This window comes from Rhinopithecus bieti, unplaced genomic scaffold (genome assembly GCF_001698545.2).
Source record: "Rhinopithecus bieti isolate Rb0 unplaced genomic scaffold, ASM169854v2 scaffold_16097, whole genome shotgun sequence".
NCBI lineage: Eukaryota > Metazoa > Chordata > Mammalia > Primates > Cercopithecidae > Rhinopithecus > Rhinopithecus bieti.
Genome location: NW_016808851.1, coordinates 2,329,508 through 2,350,548, shown reverse-complemented (window position 1 = coordinate 2,350,548; position 21,041 = coordinate 2,329,508). Strand labels below are relative to the sequence as shown.

The 21,041-nt window shown below is 41.0% G+C and overlaps 1 protein-coding gene across 1 annotated transcript in view; it reads left to right on the top strand.

The window, feature by feature from the left end:
• The window catches only part of SYNE1 (spectrin repeat containing nuclear envelope protein 1), a 286,149-nt gene that overhangs the window by 261,782 nt on the left and 3,326 nt on the right, over window positions 1-21,041 (top strand). Inside the window, 9 exon segments of the mRNA XM_017887615.1 lie at window positions 436-504; window positions 2,219-2,361; window positions 4,734-4,860; window positions 5,586-5,797; window positions 8,877-9,077; window positions 10,435-10,563; window positions 12,211-12,423; window positions 13,488-13,580; window positions 14,923-14,981. Coding sequence (XP_017743104.1) covers window positions 436-504; window positions 2,219-2,361; window positions 4,734-4,860; window positions 5,586-5,797; window positions 8,877-9,077; window positions 10,435-10,563; window positions 12,211-12,423; window positions 13,488-13,580; window positions 14,923-14,981 — 1,246 coding nt within the window.

Below are 21,041 nucleotides of genomic sequence, written 5' to 3'. Positions count from 1 at the left end.
GTGCAGTGGCACGATCTTGGCTCACTGCAACCTCCGCCTCCCAGGTTCAAGCGATTCTCCTGCCTCAGCCTCCCAAGTAGCTGGGATTACAGGCACCTGCCACCATGCCTGGCTAATTTTTGTATTTTTAGTAGAGACAGGGTTTCACCATGTTGGCCAGGCTGGTCTCAAACTCCTGACCTCAGGTGATCCACCCGCCTCAGCCTCCCAAAGTGCTGGGATTACAGGCATGAGCCACTGTGCCTGGCCCACTGTGAGTTCTTATGATTCATTTCAGGAAACCTTTGGTGAGCCTGCATGCTCCTCTGTGCACTCAGGAACTTTGTGTCTAGAATAACTACTTCCTTTTTTCCCCCTAGGAAAGTTATTTTCCTGCACAAGGGATTCAAGGTTTCCAGAACTTAGCTGTCAACTTAGACTGTGCTTTTTTTGCAGATGTAATGATCCCTGAAAGCCCTGAGGCCTATGTAAAACTCACAGAAAATGCAATCAAAAATACCTCTGGTAGGCACGACAAGCCGGAGCCAGCCTCCCTCCCTCCCCTGTATAATAAGCCTCCTCTCTTAGCACATCTGCTGTATCTCTCCCAGCTTTGTGGCTCTAGCATGTTAAGGCACAGCCTTCCTCTCTTACTGCTGTACTAGAAAAAACAGCTGGTTAAATCCACACCAAGAATAAGATTTCACTAATCCAGTGAAACAAAATAACTTCTCAACTCGTTAAATGGTAATTGGTCTCATTAAGTATAGACCTGTCAAGCCCATTAACAGCAGAAAATATGAGATGGAAAACCCAGTCATCAGCCTCTGTGCCCTGGTGTTCTACGTGGTGTGGTAACTTCAGCTTCACTGTGCACAGATCTACCTGGGGCTGGAGAGTCAGGGCGCAGGCTGTGGTCCCAAGTCCGCCAGCCTGCATGAGTGACCTTGGGCACATCCACCACTTTATCCTCCCCATCTCAGGAATTCCATAGGAGACAGGGGACGAGATCAGATTTCATCTCTAAACAATATATGTAATTTTAATTTAAGAACTCTTATAATTTGAAATGAAAAATGTATTCCACGATATGTTGAGCCATAGATAAGGACAGAACTGTTCCTGAAACAAGAAGAATTAAAGAAAGAAAAACGGAACTAGTTTTGCTTAGTGTTATATTAGACGAACTGTAGTTCAGCAGTTCAGAATCAGTGATGGGGGGTGTGGGGGGGATAGAGTTTGAACACAGTGATATGATATTGAATCATGGAGTTACTAGTTTACACTTCAGTTCTTGAAGAAAACTGAAGGGACAGAAAGCAAAGTAACATAAGTAACATTACTAAGAGGGTGATTCCCAGGGAGTGACCTCTCCTAGGTGTATCTAGAAGGCCTTTTTTAGAAACAAATACATTTAATAAGGCTTACTAATATTTGTTCTGCTTTCACCCCATGCTAGCTTCACTCTGATTATCAAATGTTCTTGTGTAGTTCAAAGATTTTGATACACACACACACACATACACACTATAATTTTACAAAGAAATGTTACAACTTTGAGAGGTGAATGAGCCAGAATTCTAGGCTATGAGTAAGAACCTGCCTAGGTGGAAATGCTAAAATCTTAGCTTTCCTCCTGGTTTTGTTTCAGATCTTAGATAAAAGCAAGTCATTGCTAGTTTGATATCTCTGTATATATCTATTCTGAGGCACTCTTTTCTTGATTAATGAATTTATGCCTTCAGTAAATGATGGATCTACCTGAGCCTTTCGTGACACTATCTTCCCCTGAGGTGCACAAAGAAAAATCAGAGGGAGGACCTTCCCCTGTTCACTAAGCAACAGCAGAAAGAGCATGAGAAAAGAACAGCTTTCTCCTTACTGAGATGCAGCAGACACCATTGCAGATTTTTAGAAAGGCCTTCCACACTGACAACATTCAGATGATCAGGGGTTCAGCTTGAAGAGGGATAGGTGCACAAAGCTGTTCAAAACTGACTGAAGAGCCGTTTTGCGACGTCCAGTCTGCTAGGGCTCTCAGTCAAGCACCTTCATTGGTTTCGCCATTTTAATGTCTAACCCACCGGCACGATGGTACTAAATTTGCTTTGTAATTACCTACACCTGCCATTTCTATGCTACTGTAACTGAAATCATTTCTGAAACTTCTCCTTGAATATCAAGCTTTAAATAAGTCAAATAGTTTGTCCGGTAAAGATTCTTATGGTTGCCACCGCAGGGGACCACAGTACCCTAGAGTCACAGATCCGACAACTGGGCAAAGCCCTGGATGATAGCCGCTTTCAGATACAGCAAACCGAAAATATCATTCGCAGCAAAACTCCCACGGGGCCAGAGCTAGACACCAGCTACAAAGGCTACGTAAGTATCCTGGCCATCCTCATTCTGACCTGTACAAAACCACAGTTCTAGGTCAAAGAACAGTTCGTCTGCAGCATAAGGGCTTTATGTGGTCTCTGAATACCATGCTGCCCTTGAACTCATGAACCTAGATGTGCAAAGCCAAGCCCTGTTATTAAGTTACCATTTGAGTAGAACTTGTCTGTTTTTAGGCCCACAAAACCGTTGTAATGACAAACCTGTTCCTTTACACTGAGCACTTAGGGAGATCATTTTCATTGAGAGCAGCAAAATACTTTGGCTCCCAAAAGTCATTAGGCATTTTTCCAAATTCAACTAATAATTTGGACCAAGGTTAACCTTGGAGCAGCAGATTTTAGCTAATAGATTACTAACATGCCGTTCATGCAGTTTTTTGGGTTTTTTTTGTTTTGTTTTGTTTTGTTTTTCGTAGTTCTTTTCCTGGGTTCACCGAATGACCTCGGGAATGTTTTCCTCTTCTGTTTTTAGTGTGCGCATTCTGAAGAAAACGGTTCTAACAAGAGGGATTTGGAGACAAGATAGCAAGGCATGGGATATCTAAGCAGCTATTGGCTGTGTTCTATCTAGGCAGCTATTGGCTGTGTATGATAAAGTCTAACAGAGCGTTATTTGCCCTACTCGAGTTACTGACCAGTTAATTTTCCCTAGAGAACTACCTGTTTTCCTACACATACTTAAGGAAGAGAATTTTAAAGCCAGTCTCTTCTCTGCCTCACGTCTTCTTTCATATCCGAAAGACTGCTTAGTACAAGGAAAGAAAAATGAATTTCCCCAAGTCTGGTCACAACTCATATGTTCTACTTTTTGAAATTAGGGAAGAAAACTGTTCTAGCTATGTATGTTGATTTTATTATCCTCACAATTACAGAAGAGCCCTCAATCATGAGTTTGTTTTCTGTTCAGTTTGGCCTATTATACCAATTTCTATTATAGTGAAGCCACTTTTTAAAAATACCTATGATATAGTTTTATGATAATTATACTGACATCACTGGGATTACACTTAACCGCAATCAAAAGTAATCAAAGTAACTTAATGGCATTGTGATTTGTTAAAGGCTTTATGGTAAGCACAGCAGGAGTATCTTGAAATGATTTGTTCTTTTTAATCTTTGAATACTGTATCTGATATTAAAAATGAATTTGGAAGCTTTTCTTTGACTTTAGAATTTAGTCCCTTGATGCCTATTAAACATTGCTTACATTTTTTGCTAAAACAGCTGGCTTTAATATTGCTCTATAATTTTAAGTATTTTAATTATTTAATGCAAGAAAGTTCCCATGAGATTTGTGGTAACATTAACATTCCCATGTTTCATTTTAAGAAAGAGAAAGAGGGAGCAACTTGCCAAAAATTACATGCTGCATTGCCAGCTGAGGGCTCTGAGTTTTAAATCGCAGTTTGGTTTAATCTGTTTTGATTCATGAATCTTAAAGAAACTTCAAGGACTTCTCATGCAAAATCATGTATGCAAAGTACATCTTTAAGGCATTGCTTTTTGTATATGTGAATGCATCACCTGTTTAAAAGGCGTGTTTTTGAACTTTGCTTATTTAATTTTTTTTTCTTTTAAGAGACGGGGTCTCACAGGCTCACAAGCCTGTCACCCAGGCTTGAGTGTGGTGTCATGATCTTAGCCCACTGCATGCAGCTTAATTCCTGGGTGCAAGCAACCTTCTCACCTTAACACCCTGAATAGCTGGGACTACAGGTGCTCACCACCATGCCTGGCTAATTTTTAAAAATATTTTATAGAGACAGGGTCTCGCCATGGTGCCCAGGCTGGTCTTGAATTCCTAGGGTCAACTGATCCTCCCACCTCGGCCCCCAAAGTGCTGGGATTAGAGGCAGGAGCCACCGTGCCCAGCCTACCTCTGCTTCTTTTTTTTTTTTTTTTTTTTTTTTTTTTTTTTTTTTTTTTTTTTTGAGACTGGGTCTCACACTGTTGCATAGGCTTAGGGCAGTAGCACAATCATGATTCACTGTAGCCTCAACCCCCCGGGCTCAGGTGATCCACCTCGGCCTCCCAGGTAGCTGAGACTACAGATGCACGTCACCATGCTCAGCCAAGTTTTTTGTATATTTTGTAGAGACAGGGTTTCGCCATGTTGCCCGGCCTGGTCTCAAACTCCTGAATTCAAACAATCCATTTTCCTCAGCCTCCCAAAGTGCTGGAATCACAGGCCTGAGACACCACACTCGGCCATCTTGGCTTATTTTTAGCAGAGTGGCACAGAGGAGCCAAACACAGACACTTCTCTTGCTGAGAAAGTACAGAGATATTTTCCCCTAAAGTTTTTGCACTCATGAAGATTTGGGTGACAGGGACTGGTTGTTTATGTCTGAACAGATGAAACTGCTGGGTGAATGCAGTGGCAGTATAGACTCTGTGAAGAGACTGGAGCACAAACTGAAGGAGGAAGAGGAGAGCCTTCCTGGCTTTGTTAACCTGCATAGTACCGAAACCCAAACAGCTGGTGAGTGCGTAGTGTCTAGTTCAAGAGTGAATGAAATAGAAGATCCTGAAGCACTTTGTTAAAAGCCAAGTTCCACTTAGGTTGCTTGGCCTTCTTCTACACCGTTCTATCCCGAGAACTTCCTTCCAAGTTGTAGCAGTCTCCTTTGACAGTGAGGGGGGTGATGCATGCCATCGTGGTAGTGTTTGCCCTTGTTTCATTTATTATTACTATTTTTAATATTGAGATGAAGTCTCGCTATGTTGCCCAGGCTAGACTCCAACTCGTGGGCTCAAGTAATCCTCCCACTTCCCCTCGAGTAGCTGGGATTACAGGCGTGCACTGTCACTCCAGCTCTCGTGTTCCAATTATTGTAATGTACCGTTTCTCACATATCTAATCAGACATTTTATATGTGTGTGCTCAGAGCCCTGTTGTAGACAGGATCCAAGAATTGAATGCTACTTTGTGTGCATGACTGCTTATTACTTCGTAAAGCTCTTTACACTGTTAACGCCCATGTAGCTAACTTTTTTGCTTCATTATTATTAGGAATACAAATAGAAAAAACACAGTCATTGTAGCGATGTAGCTGTTATTTCCAGATGACAACAATGAAAATGCCCAGTGGAATTACTTTTATTTCTGTTGCTATTTAAAGTTAGCTGCCAACCTATGTTTAAAGCATTTCATAATCATCATGTGTGGAGGAAAATAACCTTGCTGTTCTCTGCATGTCTTGCCAGGTGTGATTGACCGATGGGAGCTTCTCCAGGCCCAGGCATTGAGCAAGGAGTTGAGGATGAAGCAGAACCTCCAGAAGTGGCAGCAGTTTAACTCGGACTTGAACAGCATCTGGGCCTGGCTGGGGGACACGGAGGAGGAGCTGGAACAGCTCCAGCGTCTGGAACTCAGCACTGACATCCAGACAATCGAGCTCCAGATCAAAAAGCTCAAGGTAGCTGCCCCTTGCCTTTTCCATGGCAGGCAAACAGAGAGCCACCGCATGAACGACTGTGCAGATGGCACCTTTAGTTTGAGCTGCTCTTATACAGCAGCAAAAAAAGGATCTAACAAAAATGAGTGAGAATGCTCTCTTCACCTCTAGCCATCCCAAATTCCTGGGTTCCACAAAGATGGTTTTCTTTCTTTCTCTCCTTCTTGCCTGCCTTCCTTCCTTCCTTCCTTCCTTCCCTCCCTCCCTCCCTCCCTCCCTTCTTTCCTTCCTTCCCTCCCTCCCTCCCTCCCTCCCTTCCTTCCTTCCTTTTTTCCTTCTTTCTTTCTTTTGACGGAGTCTCGCTCTCTTGCCCAGGCTGGAGTGCAGTGGCATGATCTCAGCTCAGTGCAACCTCTGCCTCCCAGATTCAAGCCATCCTCCTGCCTCAGCCCCACTAGTAGCTGGGATTACAGGTGCACGCCACCAAGCCCGGCTAATTTTTGTATTTTTAGTAGAGACGAGGTTTTGCCATGTTGGCCAGGCTGGTCTCGAACTCCTAACCCCAGGTAATCCACCCACCTCGGCCTCTCAAAGTATTGGGATTACAGGCGTGAGCCACTGTGCCCACCCAAAAGATGGTTTTCAAGGGCAGAAAAGGGGACCATGTTGTAGAACTATCCGCCATGTAAATAATCATGCACGATTTAATGAATCAATATTTTAAGAAATGCCCAATTAAAATTTCATGAAGCATCCAGGTACTTCTGGGACCTATGAGAACTCTTTGTAAGGGAAATACAGAATGACCAGGGTCCTACAGGTCTATATCTAGAGCTGGAGAGAAATTCTCTCCAAAATTGTATCTGCGTGAATTTATGGGGGAACGTAATGAAATTATTTGACCTTAAGTAAGGGAAACTTCTGAAATTGATTGCAGTAGTGGTAGAAGCAATTTTTGCTGTAGTAAATAAAACTATAGAGTAATTGTGGTGAAACGCCTGGCATTTGCATTTGATTTTGGTTTGGCCCACAGGATATAGTACACAAGTTAACTTCCCTTATTTAACTCCAGTCTAGATTTTAAAATCCTCCTTAACCCAAATACTAAAATGCTTTAATATATGGAGACTGTTGTGAGCATCTCATGAACTGAGAGCTCAGTTTGTTTTTAAAACCCATCAGTGCTTTTTTTTTCCTGTTTGGACAGCCTTAAGATGTGCTGCTCCTCAAAATGTAGCTACCCAGGCTCTCGGAGGTCGGGATAAGGAATGAAGTGTGTGCTGCTTTTGTGTTTCTGTGGTTTTAGTATATGCTTTTAATTTGGGGTTGATGTTTTTTGGCTTTCTTTTAGTGATTGTGTGATTTTGTTTTATTTTATTTATTTATTTATTTATTTATTTATTTATTTATTTTTGAGACAGAGTCTCACTCTATCACCCAGGCTAGCGTGCACTTGGCTCACTGTAACCTCCGTCTCCTGGGTTCAAGTGATTCTCCTGCCTCGGCCTCCTGAGTAGCTGGGACTACAGGCATACACCAGCATGCCCGGCTATTTATTGTATTTTTAGTAGAGACAGGGTTTCGCCATGTTGGCCAGGCTTGTCTCGAACTCCTGATCTCAAGTGATCCACCAGCCTCATCCTCCCAAATTGCTGGGATTACAAGCGTGAGCCACCGCGCCTGGCCTGTTTTAAATTTTCAAAGATAGAAAACTTCAAACGAGAAATGAATCTCCCCTCCAGGTGATCCAAAAGGTGCATTCTTATAGAAAGGCCTCTACATTACCCCATGAATTTCAGGACAAAGTACCACATGGGAGATTTACAATATTTGCATTATGAAATGCATTTTTATCTAGAGTCCCTAAATTACTCTAGTAAGGCAGTGTTGCATTATAAGCAGATTCCTTAAAAAGTTGATGAAGCAAATGCTGGCCAGGGTCTGAGACCTTAGAGAGATTAGCATAGGGAAATAAGACCTTGAAAGTCATCCTGCATAACAAGAAAAAAGACACCCTCCTTTGTACTTTCTCCTGATCCTTCCCGTCTGTATTTTCTCTGAATAAATCTGTGGAATAATCGAGTATTTTCACGATGTCTCTTAAACACATGTTGTCTGTGTGATTGAATCTATTCTACAGTATGTTAAGAACCTATTGAAAAGTGACAAATGAAGACAGATTGGGAACATAGCAGGACTAGCGAGAAATGATTTCAAAATGCAGCATAGGTCAATGTGACTTCCAGGATCTCTCACCCTAACTGGATTGGGGCATTTAAAACAGTATCCAGATACTCAATTACTAATACAGACTCCTGTGCTCAAGTTCTTAGAATTGAGCATTGGATATTTTGGAAATACACAAAGCCAAAAATCAGTCACCTGGTTTTTGTGAAATCAAACCTAACTGGTTAGCTCATGAAATACGCAATTCATTCTACCTTCACATCAGTGTGGCTTGTGGCACCGGCAGTATTCTCAACCTGTGGGCCACTGAACCTGCAGATTCAGTACATCTGGAGTCCAGGGCCCTGACGTCTGCTTTCTTTGCTTCATTTTTAGGCCCACACATTTGAGTTTCGTTGTGGTTGAACCTCTGTACAGAGTGTGGACTCAATCATACTCCTTAATGAGGCCATCGCCCAGCGCTATTGTTGCTTCCTACAAGACTCCACTTCTCTTTATTCCTCCCCACTGCAAACCCTACCCTGGCTGAACTCTAAGTTCCCATTTGATTTTCAAAATGGTAGCTATTCTGAAATATTTAGCAGACATTGTTTGTTCAGATATATTCTTTAAAAATGTGGATTTGTGTGTGTGAATGTAGTGAGGCTGTTGTGTTCCACGTTGCATTCTGTTTCTCACTTTTTCACTCTATACCCTGTTTTCTTAAGATTCATCCGTGTTGTTAAGTACTCATCTAATTCATTTCTTCCAGCTGCATACAGTTATCATTGGTGTGCACCCTCTGTCTTTTACCTAGCCATCCTGCTAAGGCCAGTTTAAATTAATGAATCTTTTCATTCAGGTGAAACATTTTCAAGGGAAAATATCTTTGTCATTATTGTCCTTGTTTGATTGTCTTTTTTGTTCTTTTCAGGAGCTCCAGAAAGCTGTGGACCACCGCAAAGCCATCATCCTCTCCATCAATCTCTGCAGCCCTGAGTTCACCCAGGCTGACAGCAAGGAGAGTCGGGACCTGCAGGATCGCTTGTCACAGATGAATGGGCGCTGGGACCGAGTGTGTTCTCTGCTAGAGGAGTGGCGGGGCCTACTGCAGGATGCCCTGATGCAGTGCCAGGTCTGTAGAGCTTTGGGCAGGAGATGAGTCAGAGCCAGACATTAGCGGTTTAGCTGAGTGTGTGACTTGATGTGTCATGGTTTCTAGAGGGATGCAGTTGCTCCCCAAAGTCAGTATTTCAGTGAGATAACCTTGTCCCCAAAGTTTTCATTTTACTGGAGCATTTCTACATGTTCAAGACCATGTTCAAAATCTCTAGATCCTATCATCTGTCCAGATAAGAGGAGACTATTCCTCACGTTTATCTCAGTCCCAATGCTCCTTCTATGACTCATTCATTTATTTCCTTTATTTATTCAACAGATATTTACTGGGCAAGCCTTTCTTGAACATCAAAGTGAGCATTACAAATATTATTTATCCATTCATACTGTAATTATTTGCTGGGCATCCACTGTATGGCAGATGTGGTGCTAAAACATTGAATAAAGCATGGCCTCTGCTTTTGTTGGGGATGACAAGATCAATAAAATGCAAGTAAATAGTTAAACAAGATACTTACAGACATGGACGATAAAAGTAATTGAGAAAAGCCACTTTGAGAGGGTAGTCAGGGAATTTATTTGGCTCTTTGAGCTAACATTGGAAGGATGTTGCTATGAAGGTGATAGAATACATGGAAAGTCCCAGAAGCAAGAAATGACTTAGTGTCTTTAGTAACAGCAAAGAGGTCATTGTGACCAGAGTGTAGTCAGTGAGCCGAGCCAGGGAGTGATAAGAAAGACTGAGGAGGTGGTCAGGAACCAGATGGCTTTGTAGGTCCAAGCCAGGAGATTGGATCATATTCTGAGCACAAATGGAAAGCCCTGGAAGGATTTGAAGCCTGCTCTGCAGGTTTATATGTGCCCCAAGAGTAATAGTTCCTTGAAAGCAGGTACCTAAACTGCTGTTTCACCTCTGCACCCACTCCTAGTACAGTGCCTTATCTGTAGGAGATCTTTAGTAACTTCATGTTGAATAAATAAATAGATGAATAAATGAATGAAGGGGATATGAGATTCAGCCTAGGTAGGCCTTAAAAGATGGAAAGATTTGAATACACAGAGAAGAGAGGGCAGCAGAGTTGCTTCCTTCTAAACTATAAAATAGCACTACCCTTTTTTCAGAAATAAGGTATTTTGATGCCAATTTTCCTTTTGTCTAAATTTTTCTCCAAGTAGTAAATTAGATGCTTTTGGTAAGAACGTGAACTCATGATCAGGTCATTGCAAAAGCACCAGTGCCTTCCTCAGAAAGGAGTTGCATGTACGTTCTTGAAACCAATGTGTGTTTGCTAATGGTGGCAGTTGAAAGACATTTAAGTTGTGAGAGAAATAAAAATATTTTATCTACAGTTACTTTAAACTGTTTTCTGTAGGGTTTCCATGAAATGAGCCATGGTTTGCTTCTTATGCTGGAGAACATTGACAGAAGGAAAAATGAAATTGTCCCTATTGATTCTAACCTTGATGCAGAGATACTTCAGGACCATCACAAACAGCTTATGGTAAGATGTGTGAACTCTGGCAGCCTCCAGTTATTTTTAGCAGGGTTGCATTTCATTTGCAGAAAATGGATATAAGTGGTAAGTGTTATTTTTTTTTTAACTATTTGCGTTATACTCTCTATTTTACACTTTTTTTAACTCCCTGTGGTTTCCAATCTTGGTAAAGCAAGCATGCGCATAGAAGATGATATCTGCCAGCTTTAGAATCTGATTTAGAATCTGATTTAGAAGCTTTAGAATCTGCCAGATGATACCTGCTCAATTGTAAAAATCTTAGTGTTCTCAATCAATCTTAACTAGCTTGTGGTGTTTATTAAGGCAGCTTAATTTAAACTTTATGTTACATCTGTGGCCCAAAAGTATATTTGGTGACTTATAATAAAAGTTCATTAAAATATTAGAATAGAACGAGACAATTAAGTCTTTGTTTGTTTGTTTTTGTTGTTGTTTTTTGAGACAGTCTCGCTCTGTTGCCCAGGGTAGAGTGCAGTGGTGCAATCTCAGCTCACTGCAATCTCCACCTCCGGGATTGGAGCAATTCTCCTGCCGATTCTCCTGCCTCATCCTCATCCCACTCCTGAGGTGGGACTACAGGTGTGCACTACCACGCCTTGCTAATGTTTGTATTTTTAGTAGAGACAGGGTTTCACCGTGTTGACCAGGCTGGCCTCGAACTCCTGGCCTCAGGTGATCCACCCGCCTCAGCCTCCCAAAGTGCTGGGATTACAGGCATGAGTCACCGCATCCAGCCAGCTCTTTTAAAGAGGAATTAAATATAGCAGATTAAACATGAATCTTAGCATCAAGTTTTCTGAAAGCTAAGACAAAATGGGAAACAAGGAGTAAACTTACTTTCATTATCTGACAAAAACAAAACATAACAGTTCTCAAGGAAGGAGAAACGTTTTCTAGCACTAAATTCAAAAGGAAATTAGCTGGTAGCCCCTTGTACGAGGATCTTTGGACAATATAATGTACAGTGTATTTAAGTGACTTTATAGAAGATAAGGAAGCATATTTGAGTTCCATTAGAAGAAAATACTATGTACTTTGTAGTTCTCTGTATTTTTAAAATGTTATGTCTTAACATTTAACACTCACCTAAACTACAGAATTGGTACCTTTTAATTCAGTACCATCATAGTCTTAGAAACCTAGAGGAAATAGCCGTGGAACTGCGTTGTTACTTCACTTTGACCTCTGGCATTAAGCTGTGAATGATGAATCACCCCTTTTTAAAAAAAATCTTGACTAGATATCAGAGGATACCTAGACATACTTCTGTTTTGCTGTATTTGATGATGTACTTTTCTGTTTAAAAGACTATCTTATGTCTCACTTGCATACTAATCTACATTTTAAGTACTGTCATGTATACATTAACCAATTCGAACCTTCCAATAATACTGTCGACCAGACGTCAAATCAAACTGAGATCAGAGAGGGTCAGGGGTCTTATAGAATATTTTTGGCAGAGGCAGGAGTAGAACTCAGGCCATGAGCTGCTGCATCCTTTAGTGTGTGAGCTCCACGTTTGATACTCAGGTATAATTTCCCACCAAGTTAAGTTGATCTCATTCTGCACTTTTGGAGCTTTTGCTGTTTATCAAAAATGCTTAGAAAAATTATTTATTTTTGTATGCATAGCAAATAAAGCATGAGCTGTTGGAATCCCAACTCAGAGTAGCCTCTTTGCAAGACATGTCTTGCCAACTACTGGTGAATGCTGAAGGAACAGACTGTTTAGAAGCCAAAGAAAAAGTCCATGTTATTGGAAATCGGCTCAAACTTCTCTTGAAGGAGGTCAGTCGTCATATCAAGGAACTGGAGAAGTTATTAGACGTGTCAAGTAGTCAGCAGGTAAGCTCTAAACAGATATCATTGTGTAGCATTTCTTACTGGAGACCAAAGAAGCATCATCTTCAGGCATTTTAGAAAGACTTTAAATATAGTACTTGTCAGAATGGAGTGTCTTCTTTCAGCCACTGCTCTTACAAGTCCTATCTCAAACTAAAAAAGCAGCCACATAAACTTTTACAACAGGACACTGCTTTTGATTCTATTAAATCCAAAAGCTCTCTTGTCATCGTTACTAATGCTATTACCACAACTGCTGTGGCATTTTATTTCACGCTGTTTAAGAATTTACATACTTTAGTTACACAGCCATGGTAGAGCAAACCAATTGTTGTATCTGAGTTTTGTATTTAACCCCTCTCAGGCATGAATTCTCCATTATGTATACAGGAAAAAAAAAACCATTATAAAATGGTCCTCTGCTTATTTAATTTTTCATGTTTTTTCTACAATCGCCTCCATTGTGGTATTATTGGTTTTGAGAAATGCATTTACAAGTGTGATGATGCCTGGTAAGATTTCAACCATTCTGTTGGGAAACCCTGCCATGAACACACACTTTGCCCTGCTGTAAGTTGCAAAAGAACAATCTACTCTGAATAGCAGCAGTGTCCAAAATAATAAAGTCTCTCTAATGCGAAAAGGCAGACTCCTGGATGACTATCTTTTGTTTCTAACTGGAATATATTGATTTTTGTTCAGGCTGAGTGACCAGCAGGCTCTACGGCAGGCTTCCTCCCCTCCCAAACCAGTATCAATTCATTCACATCCATGTCTCCAAGAAATAATGAAGCTATAAGTGAAACTTAGCAATAACAAAATCATAGCTGTATTTTCCAGAACAGCCAAACAGACAACTAGGAAATCCCAACACACTAGAAGAATTTGGCCCTATTCCTCTTGTTCCTGTCTGGTTCCATGTTTCCCAAGGAATGGTTTGGTTTTATGGTGGAGACACGGGGGTGGATGGAGATGGAGTGGGAGATAGTGTGGTACAACACGGTACAACACGGGGCCCCCGTGGGTCTGGGAGGTGGAGTTGTTAACAGAATCTTTCTCCCACATAGGATTTGTCTTCCTGGTCTTCTGCTGATGAACTGGACACCTCAGGGTCTGTGAGTCCCACATCAGGAAGGAGCACCCCAAACAGACAGAAAACGGTAACTTTCCACTGGTCATTTTCAGTTGGCCCGTGGGAGGGAACACTGGGAAGTGACGGCATTTGCACCCACCACAGGGTTCACAGGCAGGCGTCCCCTCCAGAGGAGGGCTGTCACACAGGGTAGCACGCTTCCTCCGTCCTGCCACATCCCCTCCCAGCATGCGCTCAGGAATGGAAAAGAGCGATTCTGGTTTTCAAAAAAATCAGGACTCAACGTGTGGCTGGTATGCAGGGAGAGCATTTATTTTTCTTCCTCAAATAAGAAAATTTTGAGAATGGTGCCCATTTGTCCCTTTGGTGGCTCCTTTCTTCAAGCCACGGCTGCCACAACTATCTTAAAAGGTAGGCCCCCACTTGCAGTGGCACCTGGGCTGGAGGTGCACAGAACCGTGAACGCCTGTGAGCCATTGACTCGTTAAGGAAAGTGGAGGTTCTGTTGACTCTCAAGCTAAGCCGCTTCTGGGTGGTGGTCCTGAAGGTTTGCGGCAATTGTCCCGCCCCTAAGATGGCAACAACTCACCCACAGGCCTTGGCGGGGGCTGCCTCACTGAACACAAAGAGGATGAAAGGACAAATTCAGCCCCTGCTACCCTCTATGCCTTGATTTCTCTGTGTAATTAGAAGATTGTTTTTGTTTTGTTATATATTTTTTGTCCAGCTTTATGATTATATTCATTCCATTTTCCTTAGTTTTAGAAGTTTTGATTTCATTTGACTTTTTTTGTTATAAACATTTATGTTCTATGCTGATAAATGTATTATCTTTTTTAGGATTTTTTTTTTTTTTTAACTACATTCACTAGTTTCCTATAGATCCTAGTTTAAGAATGTAAAGGAATACTGGCTTTTCAAGTCAAATTTTAACCTTTCTTTAACTTGAATATTTAAGGTGGGCTTCATCACTACAAAGACCAATCTCATATTGCCATTGTTATTTCTTATGGGCCAAGAATTTTAACACTGTTTTAGTATTCTAAAAGATGAAAAAAAAATACGTAAAGTGTCTTTGAAATACATGGTATGGCATAGTGCATTTTTCCTTTATTGTATGTAAATATACACATGTGTTACTACCATGAAAAGTCAAGAGAAATATGCCCACCCTAGTGTAGACTCCAGAATCCCAATTTATGTTTTATCAGTGGCTAATCACATAGATGTAAATTTATTTCACTTCTTCAACAAAAGAAAAGCCAGTTTCCTTAATTCATGGGTACTGATCATTTCATTTGATTTATTTTTCCTTTGCTGCACTTTTAGTTTAATTTTCATTAGTAGCTTGTCTTTATTTGCCTGGACTGAACATTCTTCTTTCTTTACCCCCTGTTCATTGCAAACAGCCACGAGGCAAATGTAGTCTCTCACAGCCTGGACCCTCTGTCAGCAGTCCACATAGCAGGTACCTCCTTCTCCTGGTTTCCACACTGTTCTAGAACCCCAAGAGGATGATGAAAATTGTCCATGACTTAGGTAGGCCTGTATCTGGTCTGCCTCAGGGTAGTTGGGAAATTACTCATTTCAGTCCACACCCTTTCCTCATAAATTGGAAGAGATGTTTCTAAATGAAATGTTCAAGTAAATTTCGGAGCATAAAATATTTGGACTCCGTTAAAATTCTGTTTGTCTCAACATAGCCCATCTGGTACTTTTCATCAAATTGTCAATAAGGATTTGATTACAACTGGCGGCACCACTGCCATTTGATTCATGGCAGACTTTTATCATCCTCTTTATTTCTAGAGTTTACAATAAGACAGGTAATCGATCAGTGAATTCTTTTACCATTCACAAAACCCGCATATCTGAATAAAATATACTAACATCCCCAACTTTTTATTTTATTTTCATGTTTTATCCAGATTGTGGGTTTTGGAGTCTCAAAATGGCAAGTCCTAATTTGGTGTTCATTGAAAATTTCTAAGTACCTTCTCTCTTCTGCTTATCCTCAAACTTCCCTTCAGCCAGCACACCCAGCCACTCACTTTCTGGCACTTGGCAAGCTCACTCTGGAACCCGCAGCAGCCAGTGCCCCTACCCAGTCACCTCCCAAGAGCCGACTCACAGCTGCCACTCTGCGCTTCCCGCCTGGCCTCCAGCAGCCCCTCACTCCCGCAGTTAGCAGTGCTTTGCCTTCTTTGTTGTCGGTGTGGTGTCTGTGCTCCTCTGCTCCTCCACTGATCAGTTCAAGTTTCCCCAGACAGCTTTCTAAAAAATGAAAACACTGTCCTCGGAGCCTGTTTTCATTCCAGTCTCTAGCAATTCACGGTTAAAGTAGCTTGCCCCTCTGGAAACTTATCACCACTGAGCAGGAATCTGAATTCCTGGAAGGAGGGTGGGGATAAGGAAATGTAGAACTGTAAACAACCCTTGTGTAATAATTTTAGTTTTCCAGCTGTGCATAAGGGACTGGCTCTTTCGTTTGGTCCTTCCCACTCGGCTGAAGTCAGGCAGAACATATTTTCATATGTTCTCTGGTTTTAAACCTCCCTTTACTGTGTGTTTTTTTGTTTTGTTTTGTTTTCTTTTCTTTTCATTTCCTTTGGTTTGGCTTGAAGACAATTTTATGAGTTTTTTTTTTTCTATCCTAAACAAAATAGCAATAATAAAATATGGAGAAAAACTCATGGGGACTTTTGAAGATAATGACGAGCATCCACAGATGCTCTAAGGTTTACTCAGCCCCCTATAAGTAGGAACAATTCAGACAGATCATTGTATTACACAGTCCATCTTTTCCCCACAAATTGCTGATGTGCCGTGAACAGAGGGGAAGAATATCCCCAAGCATTCCTTTGAGGATACCGGAGATCAGTTCTTTGGTTGATACAACTGATGGTGATGAGAAAGGGGAAAGTGCTTATGTTAATGATGCAAACAGCAGTCACTCTGAGGTTCCCAAATATTGCGTCTATCTGCTCTCCCCATTGTTTCAGACAGCCACATAGACCTTTCGAAAATGTCAACAGCATCATTTCTTAGGGCAGCAAGTGCTTCCTTATGCCTTCTAACAGGGCTTTGCAGCTGGGACAGCCACATTCTCACTATGACACTCGCAAGGCACCTTTCAGCTCTGCTCTGTCCAGCACGGTTGATTGACATCTTTCTGAGCATTCAGCATAGTGTTCACTTTGCTACTCAGGTGGAACTGGAACATAAATAATCTTCACCTGAACGGCAAACGTCATCAAACACCTTCGCAGACAGGTTGTGGTTGAACATTCTTGGGCTTCGTTACCCTCGGCAGCTCTGTTTGGGGCACACCCAACCCTGCCAATGAAATGCAGAGTCTGCTGGGGAAGAATGAACTTCACCCACAGTCAAGGCTGTCATGGTGTTCCTTTACATTGAGACTTGAGATATCTTGTGTTGAATCTTGCACTGGTCCAGCAAATTGGAAAGGTTATTGCAGAAGCATAACTAGTTTAGAATGTTGTTTCCAGCGGTCTGCAATGGGAAATTTTTAGATGTGCATTCTTCCTGAGAGGAGAAAGAGACTGAGTTGGAAGAAACTACTAGTTTGAAGGGAGGAGTTACTCATTTGGTTTCTTTGTTGTTGTTTAAAGTCAGATGTTAACATTATACTAGCCTGTTACATATTTTAATTTGATTTGATGGTGGTGATTCTATGCCTTCATACAGTATTTTAAACCTACATATGAATTGATGCCAATAGTTACTGAACACCGACTAAATTTAGGCCCTGGGCCTACAAAATTAATTCAATGTGATTCCTACCATTAAAAGACTTGCAGTATATCAGAATCTAGAGATTCCCTAAATCATTATAGGGAGCTCCCTAGAGCTTCTTAAAATTAGAAACATAAAAATCTGTGCGTGCATTCATAATAACCATATTCGTGATTTTTATTTAAGGTTAAACACACTTTAGAAGCATGCTTTCAAAGCAAGTGCTTATGATGCGCTAGCTGGTACTTTTTCCCTACATTTGATTTAAAATTTTCTAACCTTATCGCCATTAATTCTTAAAAACGCTACTGCAGCTGAGTTGAAATTGACAACTAGAAAGATTTCACTCCAATTTCCAGCAAGGCAAAGGAATAATTGTTCTGTAGTCTGGATGGAGCAAATTGATGACTTCATTCTAAAGCTTAGAATTGTAAAATGCAAAATTGCCTTGGGCACCTTAGGTCTCCGGCACCTTCTTTACAGAGAACTAAGATGGAATGAGAAGTGGCAAATGACTGACCAAAACACTGAAAGAGGGAAAAAAGGCCTCATTGAAAAATGTATTCAAGTTAATCAGATATATTTAAGCAAGGGCAGTGGGGTTTTTTTGCATGTACACTAGAGCCTCACTATAAACACTATTCAGTTTCTTGTAGAATTTGTTTTCAAGTCTTTTCTGTCAGAATTATCTGGGGATCTATTTATTCAAAGCATTCAAAGGGCCTCTGCACAGAGCCTCTCCCCTCTAAGGCAGGTTGGTTTCCGGTGCCCCAAGGACAGCTGTAGGGTAAGGTTCCAATAGTTTTCTCTGTTGCTATTTGAGGTAGGCCTTCCTGGTGTTTCCAGGGAACAGGACAGGCAGTTTGAGAAATTTATCACATCCTTGAAAGCACTATTAATAAATCAGGTATGTTTTCCTAAGAGAAAAGGCTGAATCCAGCCAACCCCTAAGGGTATGAGTCAGCACACCATTGGTATAATTATACAGATAATAGTGATAAGTTGCTGACATTTATTTAGTACTTACTGTGTTTCAATTATTTAGTGCTTAATTGTATACATGCTAAGCATTTTATATATGTTACCTCTTTTAACCCTCATGAGAATCCTATAACATGGCTGTATTCCCAATTTATAGACAAGGACACCGGGGATGAGAGGTGTAAAGATGTAGGATTTGAACCCAGGTCTCCCCTGACTCCAGACCCTACCCTGTTAACCATACCACTCAGCTGAAGGGCTGCTGATGGGTAGGAGCCTTTAAACAATGGTTTTAGAGCTGAGGCCACCACAGGCTGCCTCAGGTAGTTTAGGATTAGCCAGAATGTTTGGTTTGGAAAAAAAGACGACCTGGGTTCTAACTTGATTCTGGAAACTTGTCTCCCGAACCACATATCCAGGAAACACTGGGTTTCAAAGACAAGACACGTAAGGACTGGATCAAGATCATGGACAATCTAGATATGTCTGCACAATAAATTCCTGTTACATACTGCCAGTGTTAGCTGACAAGTAACAAAATAAATTAGAAGTTTTTTCTCATTTGGCTTTAAATGATATATGCACAAAATTAACTCATTTTCATTTCCTTGATTATGAACAATTTTCAAAGTGAGTCATACCCCATGTGCATGGCATTCAGACTTCTCACAAGTGTGTGTCCTATACCCTTTCTTTTGAAGAGTATGGTTTGAGTCACTACTCCCTCCCTGCCATTCTCCTTATCCTGCAGTTGTCTAGGTATTTTGGGACAGAGATGAAACAACTCCTGGGCAACTATTTACCTGGAAATTTGAAGGAGTGAGGGAAGTGAGAAAAATAAATAAAAATTTACTTGTAGAGAATAAGCACTTCTTTTCTGGACAGAACTATCTGATATATCTGTATTGATGATGTTCCTTAAGGAGGCTCACACATTTAAGTTTTCCTATATAAACACGATCTAAACTGGCATCCATGTATGTAATGAGGCCAGAGGAGAATGACCAGTGAGTAGTCAACAAGTCGCCTTTGTTCTTTCCCTTATCAAATTTCCCAAGACTCTAAAAACTTAAGTGACTTTTAGGACAGTAGATAAATATTAAAAATAACCCTTTCCCTGGGACCATTAACTTCTTGATACTAAAATCACTAGAACAAGTTCCCCCTGAAGAAGAGGCAGCTTTGGGCGTGTTGAAACTCTGGTAATTACCCCAAGGGGACAGGCATTTTCCCAGTGGATAGTTTGGATATTTTCAAGGGCAGCCAGCTGCATGGATAGTCACTGAGTATTGTGTGTTCTCTCTGTCCCTATCTCAGCCCATGACTTCTTCCTAGCTTGGCATTCTTCAACATTAGAAGTCATGCACAAATTTAAGTTTAATTAAAAATGCTCTGGTGCTGTTAAATGTGCCATGTCCTTCAACAGACTCCAACATAGGAGCCCATATTCTGTAAATGGTGACATTTTTATCAAAAATGGGCAAGTAAATTAGTCTCTCTGGCCTTCAGTTTTCTCATTTGCAATGATGAGGGGTGCATTAATATCCTAAAATTGTTTTGGCTCTCATGGTTTATGAGTCAATGGTTTGCCATTTTTCTCAGGAGTGAACTGGTCAATGGGCAGCCCTTGTTTTGATCTTGATCTTTGACCTAATTGCACAAAGAATTTAACATTGACAAAGAGGAGCTATTCAGCTCTGTCAGATTGTATTATCAATTATATATGTAAATATTCCCATCAATAGAGTCCTTAAATGCCTCCTAATGAAAATTAGTCAGGTATTTAATAACTAGGAATTGTGGAGCTCTCTTCTGTCACTCTGTTATAACTCATCTAGCTGCAGGTGTTGAGTGTTGGTTGCCAGGGCGTATTTTAAAGTCAAGGAAAGGACATTTTGAAGAAAATTTGATCCAGAGTTTGTGGGTAGCTATCCTGTCCTTCTTAAGACACTTTAAGGCAAACCATTGAATCATAAACCATGAGAACCAAAACAATTTTAGGATATGAATGCACCCCTCATCATTGTAAATGAGAAAACTGAAGGCCAGAGGGACTAATTTACTTGCTCATGGTTATATAACTGCCTCAAAACAAAATGTCCCCACGTCCACACAGATTTGATGATCTGCCGGATACTGTGAGGCCTTACAACCAGAGGCATTTATTTTAGACACGAGGAAACCACTTGTTTCCAAGTATTTTAGGATGCAAGTTCGTGATTCTCTTCTTTGCTTCTACATGTGAGATACCTGTGACATGAATACGACCTGAATTACCGTTATTCATATCACCAACTGGCAAAACATTTCACAGCAGAGAGTGCGGTGGGCAGGGATTTTGGAACCCCGAGTTCCTGCTAGGCCTCTTCCTTTAATTGTGGGATCTGGAGCAAGTCATTCGCACTGTCTAGAGTCTCCAGGTTCTGGTAGTTAAAATCACAGGGTTGAAATCTTCTGCCACTGGCTGTGTGGGCTAGAGCTAGTTATTTCACTTCCCTGAGCTTTCTTTCACATCATCTGTAAAATGAAGTTAATAAGTACACACCGCAGAGGACTGCTGTGGGGATTAAATGACAGAACCCAATAGAAATGCTCAGAGTGCTGCTTAGCAATTAGAAGAGTAAACATGAACTGTCCTTAGCTACTCACCTACAAAATTAGCAGATGAATTGGATGCTCTCTAAGGCCCTGTCTCAACGTGAATATTTTATGCTCAGGTAACTCAAGAAGTTTCTATTTTCCTTTTCCACTAATAAGGTATATGACATTTTTTTTTTTTGTTCACAAAATA